Raw genomic sequence first — 14,986 nt, 5'->3', positions numbered from 1 at the left:
GATATATATATATATATATATATATATATAAAGGCCTTATGTATTTTATTTTATTTGCTTGGTTAGTGTTTATGGGGGCCAAAAAAGTCTAAGAAGATTTGCAAACATACCATTAACTTCCTAAATATTTACATATTTAACATCAAGATTTCATATATCCCACCTTTCCTATGTAGGAAAAGATGTATTTCATATAGTGATATTTTTTTTATTTTTATATGAAATATTTCTGTGGTATAAATATAAAAGATAAAGTACTATATATGTAAATAGATAAAAATTAAGTAGTACATATGTTAAATGCTCCAAAAATCAATACTAGATCCAAAACACCTTGTTTACACAAATAAATTTTTACATTACCAACTCCATCAAGTTCTAATAAATAATTAGATGGCTAAATTTATTACTTTTTATGAAAATAATATACAATCAAATCATCTCCAAATTGAACATCATGTCAGTTCTTATGACGATGTCTAAACACAACAATCTTAATTTCAATTGTATCTCAAAAGCTTTTGCTAAGAAGCATTGGGGTTGGATATGCAAAATAAATGGAGTTTCGTTTAAAAGAATGTAATAAAAGTATTACAACCCATAAAAACTGTTTCAGATGAGGCCTAAACCTGCTTATTATATTTAAAAAAGTTACCGTTAAGCTCCATACTTGGGTGCCTTCCAAAGCCTAAAAGCGACCTCATGCAAAAAGCGATCGGATAATATAGCATGGCTTGCACCATTCTGCATGTACAGAAGATTTGTCAGTCAAGACTTGGGCTTACCAAAAGAAACAGATTTCATCATTTATCATCATTAATAATTTTAACCTCCAACAAAGAGAGAGGAGTTGTGAGAATTTTGTATTTCATTCATTCTTTGATATTACATGGGGTGATAAAAATTTATTTCTTAAAACCGAATAGAATAAGATGATGGTATTTAAATTTTGACTAAATAATGCACACACCTTAATACCAAATCATATGAATTACTTGATCCTAAATCATCCCTTGATCATGCCAAAGTTAACCATGTTACATAAGATGGGGGTATTTTTTGAAGAAATAATATAAAGTTAAAATTTTTATCTTCTTAACTTGTGCAAACCATCCTTCACTATCCTCCAAAATGATCGAAGATAGAATCATTGATATATATTTTGTGCACTCTTAACTTATTACTCCATGAATTTTAATTGGAAAATTGCTACTATAGTTTGATTTAGCATCAACATAAAGGCCAAGAACAAGATCACAAACTAAGGTATACTATATCAAGGTTTGGGTCCATCATCATACATAACTCCACAAGCAAATGGATGATTGAACCCTCTTCCCTCCAATTCCATGAGGAAATCTAGAAAGCTTAAAATCGAGCCCCATGATGATAGGGTTAGCTAAATAATGCAAGAAAGAAAAAATACTAGAAAATTGCATGATCTCAAAACCATTTCAACTATCAATCTTGGCTTGGTCAAATTCTTTTCCTTAAGGAAGCATTTTTATTATAATTTATTGTGTTATGTTCATTTCCTTGGCTTTATGACATGTCATTAATACTAGTAATGGTTTAATGACTCAAAGGGCTTTAAGCAAAGCCATAGACATCCATAAGCTTCAAAATGCCTATAGACATTGCATGCTTTGGACACTTGAAAATTATTGAATAAAATTATTTTTATTTATTGAAATTTTATATGAAAAAGCTTGGTGTTTGTTGTAGTCTTTGGTGAACTTGGTAGAAAACGTCTTATTAAGGCTTGGATGATGATACCGAAGTTAACAGAAACAACAATGAGAAATACAAATTTTATTGCTAAACTCAAATACAAATTTTATTGCTAAACTCAAATAAAGATTACCACTAAAACACTCGGAAATAAGAAATGACAAAAAAACATAACGCAACTCAAACTAAGGCTTAAATCAAGGGTGGTTGTGTTGCGGTTTAAGGGGAGGAAATAGGTATGGAGGATGGGGTGGTCAAAAGTCCGCAGGCTGGGGGTTGGTTGGATGGTAGGTGGTGGAGCAAAGACTGTGACAATGGTTGCAGTAACTATTGTTATAGGGCAGCAGAGGCCTAGAAGGGGCGGCAGCAAGGTGGTAGGGGCTAGAAGGGGGCGGCAATAGGGTTGAAGGCGGCCGGAAGAAACAACAAGGAGATATGCGCTTGAGTGGTGGGTAATTGCAGGAAAACACAAAAGAGGTTTTCTGATGGTTGTAGCAAATACGACAATGGGGGTAGCGGAAGAAAGGTTGCATAGGATGAGAGAGTCGAGGATAATCAGGAATGAGGTACAGTCAGAGCACCAATTGCCCATAGATACAACCCTAGGAGAGAAAACTTAGAGACTTCAATAGTTTTCCCGAACAAACTCACAAAAAAAACTAACTCTAAAATATCAGAAAAGTAAATAGACAATAATATGATTACTATGAGTGGCCCAATAGAACCCATCGATTCCATATCCACAAAATAACCTGGACCAATTTGGTCCAGGCATGAAGCAAAATCCCGCTTCCATTGCGAAAAATCCCGTGCGGAAGACATCCCGCGTCAGATAAGTTTGTAGTTCTCCTACTATTTTCCACAACAATGTCCACCCTTCAACAAGCTAGGGAAGTATAGCCTCTAAATTTCTCAACATCTTCTCACAGCCCTTACAAACACTCAAGGCTTTAACTTCCTCTTCTTAACAAGATATCCAAGTTGAAAGGCCAATGCAGGAAGGCAATTTCTTGTTGTGAGCGATAAGATTAAAAAATTCATGATTCTTTGCCTTTAATCAATAACTCATAAAAAACTTCAATTAGTTTTCTAACATAACTTCGACTTGGAGTTCCGCATTCCTTTCTTAAAAAGAATTATCTATTTAAAGCCATTAAACTCCAACCCAAAATTTATCCAAAATCTTAGCACCCCTAATTTCCTCGCTTGCATAAGCCATTAGTTTTCTTCCTTGTTGTCCATAACGCATGTCTTATTCCCCTTGTCATTTATGTTTTAATAGATAGTTGTTATTTACTGAGTTTATCAAACTCATTCTTGATATTTTTGCATAACAGATTCTATTCAGTAACTAGTAGGATCGTCTCCACGGAAGCAAGCCTCTTAGTTTTAGCTTCTCAGGGTTGGTATTTTTCCACAACATTTATTTTAGCTATTGTGTTTTCTTTATTGGTTCGGGATAGTTGTCCCATGTTGTCATTTTTGTTTTGATTCGATTGGTTTTCTATTTTCAGTCCATATGTAACAGTGAACTTTCAGTATTAATAAAATTTACATTATTTTTTTTCTTTTATTTGCAATGCAAGTCTTTCTTTGAAAATACAAAATATGTTCAAATACAGCGTTGTCTAGGTGTACCGCCTTCCAGATCTGAGGCATAGGCTTTGATGAAGCTTGTGCTTCAGATATTTTTTCTTGTTCTTTTTAGGAGAAATTTTATATAAGCATTCTCTTAGGTCAATAAATTATTTTTATTTATTAAAATTTTATTTGGAAAAGCATGGTGTTTGTTGTAGTCTTTGGTGAACTTGGTATAAAACGTCTTATTAAGGCTTGGATGATGATACCGAAGTTAACATAAACAACAATGAGAAATATAAATTTTATTGTTAAACTCAAATAAAGATTACCACTAAAACATTCGGAAATAAGAAATAACAAAAGACATAACGCAACTCAAACTAAGGCTTAAATCAAGGGTGGTGGTGTTGCGGTTTACGGGAAGTAATAGGTATGGAGGACTGGATGGTCAAAAGTCTGCAGGCTGGGGGTTGGTTGGATGGTAGGTGGTGGAGCAAAGACTGCGATAATGGTTGCAGTAACTATTGTGATAGGGCAGCAGAGGCCTAGAAGGGGCGACAGCAAGGTGGTAGGGGCTAGAAGGGGGCGGCAGTAGGGTTGAAGGCGGCTGGAAGAAACAACAAGGAGATATGCGCTTGAGTGGTAGAAGAAACACAAAAGAGGTTTTCCGATGGTTGTAGCAAATACGATAATGGGGGTAGCGGAGGAAATGTTGCATAGGATGAGAGAGTCGAGGATAATCACCACCCTGGAATGAGGTACAGTGAGAGCACCACTTGCCCATAGATACAACCCTAGGAGAGATGACTTAGAGACGTCAATAGTTTTCCCGAACAAACTCACAAAAAAAAACTAATTCCAAAATATCAGAAAAGTAAATAGACAATAATATGATTACTATGAGTGGCCCAGTAGAACCCATCGATTCCATATCCACAAAATAACCTGGACCAATTTGGTCCAGGCATGAAGCAAAATCCCGCTTCCATTGCGAAAAATCCCGTGCGGAAGACATCCCGCGTCAGATAAGTTTGTAGTTCTCCTACTATTTTCCACAACAATGTCCACCCTTCAACAAGCTAGGGAAGTATAGCCTCTAAATTTCTCAACATCTTCTCACAGCCCTTACAAACACTCAAGGCTTTAACTTCCTCTTCTTAACAAGATATCCAAGTTGAAAGGCCAATGCAGGAAGGCGATTTCTTGTTGTGAGCGATAAGATTAAAAAATTCATGAATGTTTGCCTTTAATCAATAACTCATAAAAAAACTTCAATTAGTTTTCTAACATAACTTTGACTTGGAGTTCTGCATTCCTTTCTTAAAAAGAATTATCTATTTAAAGCCATTAAACTCCAACCCAAAATTTATCCAAAATCTTAGTACCCCTAATTTCCTTGCTTGCATAAGCCATTAGTTTTCTTCCTTGTTGTCCATAACGCATGTCTTATTCCCCTTGTCATTTATGTTTTAATAGATAGTTGTTATTTACTGAGTTTATCAAAGTCATTCTTGATATTTCTGCATAACAGATTTTATTCAGTAACTAGTAGGATCGTCTCCACGGAAGCAAGCCTCTTAGTTTTAGCTTCTCAGGGTTGGTATTTTTCCACAACATTTATTTTAGCTATTGTGTTTTCTTTATTGGTTCGGGATAGTTGTCCCATGTTGTCATTTTTGTTTTGATTCGATTGGTTTTCTATTTTCAGTCCATATGTAACAGTGAACTTTCAGTATTAATAAAATTTACATTATTTTTTTTCTTTTATTTGCAATGCAAGTCTTTCTTTGAAAATACAAAATATGTTCAAATACAGCGTTGTCTAGGTGTACCGCCTTCCAGATCTGAGGCATAGGCTTTGATGAAGCTTGTGCTTCAGATATTTTTTCTTGTTCTTTTTAGGAGAAATTTTATATAAGCATTCTCTTAGGTCAATAAATTATTTTTATTTATTAAAATTTTATTTGGAAAAGCATGGTGTTTGTTGTAGTCTTTGGTGAACTTGGTATAAAACGTCTTATTAAGGCTTGGATGATGATACCGAAGTTAACATAAACAACAATGAGAAATATAAATTTTATTGTTAAACTCAAATAAAGATTACCACTAAAACATTCGGAAATAAGAAATAACAAAAGACATAACGCAACTCAAACTAAGGCTTAAATCAAGGGTGGTGGTGTTGCGGTTTACGGGAAGTAATAGGTATGGAGGACTGGATGGTCAAAAGTCTGCAGGCTGGGGGTTGGTTGGATGGTAGGTGGTGGAGCAAAGACTGCGATAATGGTTGCAGTAACTATTGTGATAGGGCAGCAGAGGCCTAGAAGGGGCGACAACAAGGTGGTAGGGGCTAGAAGGGGGCGGCAGTAGGGTTGAAGGCGGCTGGAAGAAACAACAAGGAGATAGATGCTTGAGTTGTAGGCAATTGCAGAAAAACACAAAAGAGGTTTTCCGATAGTTGTAGCAAATACGATAATGGGGGTAGCGGAGGAAAGGTTGCATAGGATGAGAGAGTCGAGGATAATCAACACCTTGGAATGAGGTACAATCAGAGCACCACTTGCCCATAGATACAAACCCTAGGAGAGAAAACTTAGAGACGTCAATAGTTTTCACGAACAAACTCACAAAAAAACTAACTTTAAAATATCAAAAATATCAGAAAAGTAAATAGACAATAATATGATTACTATGAGTGGCCCAGTAGAACCCATCGATTCCATATCCACAAAATAACCTGGACCAATTTGGTCCAGGCATGAAGCAAAATCCCGCTTCCATTGCGAAAAATCCCGTGCGGAAGACATCCCGCGTCAGATAAGTTTGTAGTTCTCCTACTATTTTCCACAACAATGTCCACCCTTCAACAAGCTAGGGAAGTATAGCCTCTAAATTTCTCAACATTTTCTCACACCCCTTACAACCACTCAAGGCTTTAACTTCCTCTTCTTAACAAGATATCCAAGTTGAAAGGCCAATGCAGGAAGGCGATTTCTTGTTGTGAGCGATAAGATTAAAAAATTCATGAATGTTTGCCTTTAATCAATAACTCATAAAAAAACTTCAATTAGTTTTCTAACATAACTTTGACTTGGAGTTCTGCATTCCTTTCTTAAAAAGAATTATCTATTTAAAGCCATTAAACTCCAACCCAAAATTTATCCAAAATCTTAGTACCCCTAATTTCCTTGCTTGCATAAGCCATTAGTTTTCTTCCTTGTTGTCCATAACGCATGTCTTATTCCCCTTGTCATTTATGTTTTAATAGATAGTTGTTATTTACTGAGTTTATCAAAGTCATTCTTGATATTTCTGCATAACAGATTTTATTCAGTAACTAGTAGGATCGTCTCCACGGAAGCAAGCCTCTTAATTTTAGCTTCTCAGGGTTGGTATTTTTCCACAACATTTATTTTAGCTATTGTGTTTTTCTTTATTGGTTCGGGATAGTTGTCCCATGTTATCATTTCTGTTTTGATTCGATTGGTTTTCTATTTTCAGTCCAGATGTAACAGTGAACTTTCAATATTAATAAAATTTACATTATTTTTTTCTTTTATTTGCAATGCAAGTCTTTCTTTGAAAATACAAAATATGTTCAAATACTGCGTTGTCTAGGTGTACCGCCTTCCAGATCTGAGGCATAGGCTTTGATGAAGCTTGTGCTTCAGATAGTTTTTCTTGTTCTTTTTAGGAGAAATTTTATATAAGCATCCCCAAAACCATATTTCTTTTCTATTCTACATCACGTTTTAAGTCATCTAATAGATATTCTAGATTCTATAACTATTAGTGAATGTATCATTATATTTATCATTCTCATATAAGATATAAGTACTTTAATTGAAAAGTATGTCGGTACACTTTGCGCCTTAAAACAAAAATAAACCCTCACTCATCAACTTGAACTTTGTGCTTTGATAATACTGACCTAATCTAGTTAAAAACAAGAGCCATATAAAGAGGCTGTCCCGAGTATTCAATGTTGTGGAATCCATGTGGCAGGGTAATTACAATGACTCCTTTTAATGGATAGGCCTGATGACATAAATTGAAGAACTAAAAAATAATAAAACAGTTTCAATTGCTTCATATTGGCTGAAATAGTCGTGCTAACTTAAATTAAAAATTTTTAAGTGTATGGAGAGAACTCAAGGATTACTTGAACAAGCACAAACCTCATAAGGATTCCCCTATCAAAAGATAGTGGAGGAATCCTGTTCTGAGAATATTATGTGCAAGTTGTAACAAAAAAGTAATTGGAGTAAAAACCTAACATGTTCGGCTACCAGTAAATAGCCACAGTAGTCTTTAAATCTACTCGCCATTATTCTTGTTCTCTTTTACCGTTCTCCTTCCACAAAACTAATCCTTGGACTAAAGCATTATTGTAACACATTTTTTCTTTCTCTTTATTTTAAAACAAGCTTGGTGAATTGCAGTCAGGGAACCTGAGATTCTCACTAAATATAAATTTTTATGTTATCACAACCAAGCGCAATCAAATATAATAAGGCACATACGCATTATTATCTTTGCTCATAAATGTATAAGCAACTCATTAAAAAAGTGGGATTATATAAAAATCAACAGAACATATGAATACAACTATACCATTTTTGGAGCATTCGTTTGATTGAAGTAAGAACATGTGTTTTAAAAATGGTAAACTTTCTCAAATCCATCATTTGGTAGGATGTAAGAAAATCACAATTAATATTAAACTCTACATACTCCTTCAAAATTCGTTCAAAAACTTTCAATTGGGATGATTTTATTTTTATTCAAAATCGATGATAACAAAATCAACTACATCAGAAAGTTGTCAATGGGGTGGCTTAAGTGAACTAAACTAACTTGGAAAAATACCCTCAAAAGAAAAACACCAAAACATCATAATTTTGTTAGTTACGCAAGTCCACGACATTCGCTAGGCTCATTTGCATAAAATTGCATTATTCTTTTCTAAAAGTGTTTTTTTTTTATAGTTAATCAACCAAATGAGCAATAAAGTACAGCCAGTAAATTTACTCCAAATCTTGGTACGTTGAGATTTTCTTTCACTTTATTAAAATAAAAGATCTCCAGAACAAAGTATACGAGTGGGAATCATTCAGAATATTTTTATAGGAAGAAAAAACATGTGAAATTTCAAGAATTACCAGAAAATTATAACATGTCCATCAAGATCGCAAACAGGTAGGCACATAAAGCAAATAGCACTAACAAGAAAATTAATCATTTAATAAAAATTCAATAACTTGAATCTGATATATACAACAATTCGTAAATACCTTCTTAAAATCTTCGAAGAAAAATGTTGTCGCTGTATCTCTACGAGTTAAGCCCTCTTGCAGCTGACCAATTAGCATTGGATGGTGATGCCTGCAGAATGCAAATTAATGTTTATATAATAGTTGAGTTTAAAATAATTAAAACATTGAGATGATAAACAATTTTTACCTGATGTTGTCTAGTTTATGGCCTCCTTTCATAGTGTAACTTTGGCATGGACAAAGTAAACATAAATCAGAATTAGTTTCTGTTGAGGGCCTTGAAAGTAAAGAACAAAGCTTATCATCCTCAGAAACGTATCCATAACTTAAAATGATTGAGAAATGCAGACGAGAACCAATAGCAGAGCCAGAATGAGATTTTTCCAGAATTTTTCCAACGAAGCCGTTAAGCATGTTGACATCCATGTTAGACACTAGCATTTCCTTTTTCTCTCTAAACTTCTCACATGTCTTGATATGCAAAAAAACTAGATCAAAATCATACTTCTCTAGAACATCATTTCCTGAAAATCCTAAAAGATGCAGGAATTTTGAAGCAATATCCAAGCTGTCAGGAACTTGTTCAAGCATTTTATAGTTGAAACCATCGTCAATAACAAGTTCACTGTCATGCAGTATGTGAAATCCAAGTTTTCTACCCAAAGATTGGACACTTGGACAAGAAGTGATCATAGCAGCTCTTAATCCCATGAATCTGAATTTTGAAAATTATGTTAATATGGTTATCCAAACAGTCAATGAAGTAAAATATTTTCAGTGTAATTTATAATTAATTTACTAATAGAAAAGATATTCCTTCTTCAACCTCTCCGATAATGTTTGAAAAACTGCTGCTTCAGCTTCACCACGTTTCTGTGCAATTGAAGATTCTAATAAGCTACTACACTTACACGACAGGCCCTCATATTGTAGACAAAGATATTTAAGACAATTGGCTTACATCTGACAAGTAAAAGTCATAAGCATCCAACAATTGAGCCAAATCTCTACAAATTCTTTCATCTTCAGTTTCTGGAATTCAAATAAATGGCATGAAAAATCAAAGTAAGAACAGCTCATTTTTATCTCGCATTTCTTTTAAGCAAAAATTCAACTTAATTAAAAAGAATGGAGAAACAAATAAAACTGCTGAAAAAATTACTTCAACTATGCAAAACAATAAACCAAACATAATTTTGACCTGAGCTCACCTCCATCGCTAAGTTGTGGATTTTGTATTGGATGCATCCACTGGGCTCTAGTGGGTTTGTACACACTCAATGCATTCTATTTACCCCATTAAAGTCCACCAACAAATCTAATAAGTGAGGAACTAGCTAATTTGGGTGTGGATCTATCCGCATTTAACGTTTTATTCAACCACAAGCCTTTTTGGAGTAATTCCTTTGATTGGATTTTTAGCTTAGAAGTGTTTTCAATTCATACATAGAAAAATAATATTTAGATATATAAAATAATCACTATCCATTCATCAATAGATATGCTCTATATAAAACTAATAAACTAAAATAATATGCATAACTAGTTCAAAATATATCATCAAACAAAACAAAAATTAATTTTAGCTAATCAATCAGCGTTGAAAATAAGTACTTTAATCTAAAATTTATGGTTTAGATAATCCTGGTTTTGCATTAAGAAAATAAAGACAGCTACAGCATAAGGAGTTCCTGCTAATGCAGCATTGGAAGAAAGTTGATGCATACTCTAGAGAAATTATGTACCGAACATAAGACCTCCATTTTACACTAGAGAAAACTGAACAGCTCTTCTTGCCCCACCTTTGATCGGTTTCACATTAAATTAGACCAAATTATTCCAGAATTTTTAGAACCCACTAATTTGGTATTGGTTTAAGTGAGAACCACGCATACTCCCATTATAGTATATCAGTCCTTTATGACGAGAAATATTGCTTCTCTGACATGCAACATATTTCATTATGGGCAAAAATTGCTTCTAATTCCCCGACTGAACCATAATGGGAGAGCTAAACCTGTCCTACAGCATTTATGATAGCTAAAATAGCATAATAACGTTCTTAGCATCTCTTCGTTGCCACCACATATTAAAACAATTGCATATACAAATAAATTTGTATTTTACTGCACAAAAAATAATTTTATTCTAAATTCTCTAAAAACTAAATCAAAACAGCATGATACCATTCTGCGCACCACTTATACTTTCCATTTCACTCCCTTTCACACTAAGCCATTACATAAGGAGAGTTTTAAATTTCTATAAAATTTTTATCTTGATTCCTAGTTTTTAGAATTGTATCCATAATTCCAAGTTAGTTAGGGCTTGTTTGGGATCAGTTTTGTTTTTAAAATTTTTTTTCCTTTATTTTTTAACATATGTTTAATTAATTTTTTACATGTTTTTATTTTTTAATTTTAAAAACAAATCAACATGTTTTTAAAAACACTTGAAATAGCTGTTAAGTGTTTCGAAGTATTTTGAGTGTTTTAAAAAATAATCATACTTAGATCAAATAGTCAAATATATGTTATTTCAAATCAAAATATAAATAATCAAAATTAAATAATTAATAAAAAAATAAAAGCGATCTCAAACGGCCCCTTGGATTTTGAATTTGAGACTATCTTATACATTTATTCTTTCATTTTACTCGTAATTATAAATATGGATTGATTTGTATAGGTAATAATTTTCATGCATAAATTAATAAGGCATTCACTAGTCACCAATTAGACATCCCCTCTCCCTATTCGGCCATCAACCCTCTCTCTCCCTCTCCTTTTCATATCAAACAAAAAGGCTCCACTCTCTCCTTCATCTCTTTAAACCAATTTGATGGAAGGAAAGCAAGAGAACAAATCAAGAGAGATTGAACAAGGAGCGAGAAAAAAGATGGACCATACACCGAAGAGAAGACTGCAAGGAGAAATCTTAAAAGGTGTAATAGAATAAAATTCTCAAATTTTCTCTCCATTTAGAAGATAATCCTTGCTTTTACAGCGTCCAAGCACATTATCATATCCATCCATTGGATTGGCTGAAACACTACATAATCTAAAGTGCTTGTAACACCCTTAGGAGATAACATGCATTTATCTAATTATTTTAGACATCTTCCAATGAGACCAACCATGTGAATGATTTTTCAAATATGATGACTATGTGGTCTTCTCACTTTGATAATGTCGAGGAACCATCTGTTACTCCGATTTGGGTTTCATTTCTTTGGCTAATTCATTACTTCAGTCAAACCGCTTCGTGCTTTCTTAAATCTATTTTTAAGAAATCAATACAAGTAAATGCAGCTACTAAGAGAGTCTCTAGATTGTCTATGGTTAAGGTTATGTTTAAAATAGAAGTGAGTTTACTTTTTTAAAAAGAGATTTTGATTGATTATACCTCTTATGGATATTGGTAGGAGGCAGAACTTGAAGGAATACCTTCCTTTTTTTTTTCTTTGCCCTTTTTTGGCAAAAATTTGGTCATAACTACAAGGGATGTTTAAGCCTCACATAGAACTAAGAAATCAATTATTATTGATCCTAGCAATAAACTTTTAGAAGAGCATTCTATAAATCAAAATCTAAAATCAAGCGTCGTGAATTGCAGTTCTAACTACTTATAATTTAATATATAACCAAATTTAAATCTTGACTTGAGTGGTTCTACTTGGTAAAAATGAGGTGGTTAGCACTCTTCCGTATGCAAGATCATTGATAAAGATCTACCTGATTTATTAGCTCCTCACAATTACCCAGTTGCTAAGGAGGATGATGATCCTTATTTACAATCCTATAACTCTGACATTAGTACTCCTAGCAAAGAAGCTCAGGTGGATAAAGGTTTCAAATATTATTTGTTAGGAGAGATAGAAATAAGAAAAAATATATATTATTACTCTCCTAAGTTCACCAAACTTCATCACACCAGATTCATTAAATGAAGACCATTTGAGTTGTCCTCTTCCATTGGATGAACATTTATAGTTTAATATCTAGGTATCTTTGATGTTGCATTTTGATTTCGTCTTAACTCTCGGTTAGCTATTTCAATGTATGGTTATCAGGTTTTATTTTATTAAAAAAAACATAGTAATACCTTTTACGGATAATACCATTGTCTTGGGAAAGTAAAATTATAGTCCCTTTAGATTGCAACTCAATATTGATTGATTGCATCATATCAATCGAGCAACATATCATGTGAGCCCATTCACACAGAAAATTAGATATCAATATCCCTCATGAATCTAAATGAAAAAAAATTGATCTTGCCAGACATCTTCAATCGCTTTGCAAGAACACAACGGTATGGTGTGACTTTATCAAATGAGAAATAAAAGGCACACAATTGTCATATTTTTCTACACCGATTGAAACTTTAAAAAAATAGATAAAATTTTGCATTCATATATTTTAATTTATATCAATTATGAAAAATGTCCCCATGTGACTCAACCATTCTCCTATTTTGTATATTTAAAATAATTGCAAGCACAAACAAATAGAAGTGCAAAAATGAGTCATGGTTAATAGTATTCACTTCCACTACAAGCTTCTTTGTTTTTCTAATAACAAATCATTAAATTTATTATTTCCTTTAAATTAGTTATTTCATCATGAATAATAACTTCTTGCTAAGGATTGGGATTGAAAAAAAAAAAAGATAAGAAAAAGCATGCAAGCCTCCAATTCTTTCAAAATATTCTCAACAATTAAAACTAAAGAATAAAGGTTAAAAAGAAAGCATAACAACAAAATAGATTTTAAGGAAATAAAAATACCTGAAGGAGGTGAAGCTCTTACAGATAGAAAGCCACAAGCAGCCCGAGAAGCAAAGGAATGGAGGTTATTGTGCGATGGTAAAACCGCAGAAGCAAGGCCATCACCGTATATCACCAGCGCTCGACTGGGTTTATCTGCCATCTTCAACAAGCCAAGTTTTTTTTTTCCTAATGAAACAAAATGAATCGCTCCTCCGTAGTCACTACAATAAGAAAATTGTGAGTGAGAGCATTAGAAAAGGATAGCAAGTAGGCTCCGAACATAGGGCACATAGATGATGTTACTACTTTCTTTTCATGGCTATCAATATACCATGGATATAGCCATAAAACTTAATCCCATCAATTAAAATGTTTCATAACACCTATGAGCTTTCATACAATATCAATCTTACTCCCTTCCTCTTAGTACGATTTTAGCTACTCTTATTAACTGAACACAACTCTCATATAAACTATTAACCTTCACTTACATGATATAGACATAAAACTTCCCATCAAATCAATAATTAATTAAGAATAATATTAAGTACTATTTATTAATCCATTTACATCATAAGATTCTATAAACATTCAGTTTACAATGAATTATGGCTCAAAATACTACTAACCTAGATTCTTAAGACAAGTTTTCCTTCTTCTCTTTTTTTTTTTTTTGTGAGAATATATGGTTTAAATAAAAATAATTTGTGGTGGAATGATAATATGCAAGAAAAGATAAAATATAAGAAGTTATGTTATAAAAATTGGTTTAAATGTAAAAGCTTAGAGAGCTGAGAAAAATATCAAACGGCAGAAAAATATCAATATCAAACGGCCCGCAGAGAGTCTAAAATAACAATCTGTGACGCTAAAAGTTTTGCTTTTAATGATCTTTATAATATATTAGATACTAAGGATGGTGAGAAATATATGTATAAACTAGCCAAACAAAGAGAAAAGAAAAGTAAAGATTTAACTCAAGTAAAGTGTATTAAAGATGAAAATAAAAAAGTACTTTTCTTAGAAAAAGATATTCAACATAGGTGGGTGAGTTACTTTGATAAACTTTTAATAAAGTTTCTAAAAATACGATCGACCTTAATGATCTTAATATCGTGAATAATAATAAAAAGTTTCATTTTTACTGTCGCATTAGTAAAAAAGAAGTTGATGAGGCTTTAAAGAAAACCAAGGGTGGAAAGTTTGTAGGACCTGATGATATCCCAATTGAAGTGTGGAAATATTTGTGAGATTTGGGAGTTTGGCTTACTAAACTCTTTAATATTATTTTAAAAACTAAAAAGATGCCTGAAGAGTGGAAGAAAGGGTATTTTGGTCTCCATTTTTAAGAATAAAGGGCATGCACAAGAGTGTGCAAATTATAGAGGAATTAAGTTGATGTGTCATGTTTTAAAGTTGTGGGAGAGGGTAATTGAACATAGGTTAAGACGCATCACAAAGATTTCTCATAATCAATTTGAATTTATGTCGGGCAGAACTACTATCGAAGTTATACATTTATTGAGGGGTTTGATGAAGAAGTTCAGAGATAATAAGGAGAATCTACATTTGATTTTTATTGATTTAGAAAAAGCTTACGATAAGGTTCCAAGAGATATCCTTTGGA

At 32.9% G+C, this 14,986-nt stretch overlaps 1 protein-coding gene across 2 annotated transcripts in view; it reads right to left on the bottom strand.

Annotated features, from left to right (window-relative positions):
* Positions 1 to 519: 519 nt before the first annotated feature.
* Positions 520 to 14,986, bottom strand: part of LOC110025534 — a 21,491-nt gene continuing 7,024 nt past the window's right edge. For both annotated transcript variants that reach the window (XM_020726077.1, XM_020726078.1), the window contains exons 2-7: positions 13,378 to 13,580; positions 9,550 to 9,620; positions 9,415 to 9,461; positions 8,776 to 9,303; positions 8,607 to 8,697; positions 520 to 744 (exon numbers count right to left, since the gene is read on the bottom strand). In XM_020726077.1, the coding sequence (XP_020581736.1) occupies positions 658 to 744; positions 8,607 to 8,697; positions 8,776 to 9,303; positions 9,415 to 9,461; positions 9,550 to 9,620; positions 13,378 to 13,519 (966 nt within the window). In that variant the 5' untranslated portion in view covers positions 13,520 to 13,580 and the 3' untranslated portion in view covers positions 520 to 657. The remainder of the gene's footprint in view (positions 745 to 8,606; positions 8,698 to 8,775; positions 9,304 to 9,414; positions 9,462 to 9,549; positions 9,621 to 13,377; positions 13,581 to 14,986) is intronic.

This window comes from Phalaenopsis equestris, unplaced genomic scaffold (genome assembly GCF_001263595.1).
Source record: "Phalaenopsis equestris unplaced genomic scaffold, ASM126359v1 Scaffold000301, whole genome shotgun sequence".
Classification (NCBI taxonomy): Eukaryota; Viridiplantae; Streptophyta; class Magnoliopsida; order Asparagales; family Orchidaceae; genus Phalaenopsis; species Phalaenopsis equestris.
The sequence above is the reverse complement of the archived record's forward strand: the minus strand, read 5'-3'. Positions and strand labels throughout refer to the sequence as shown.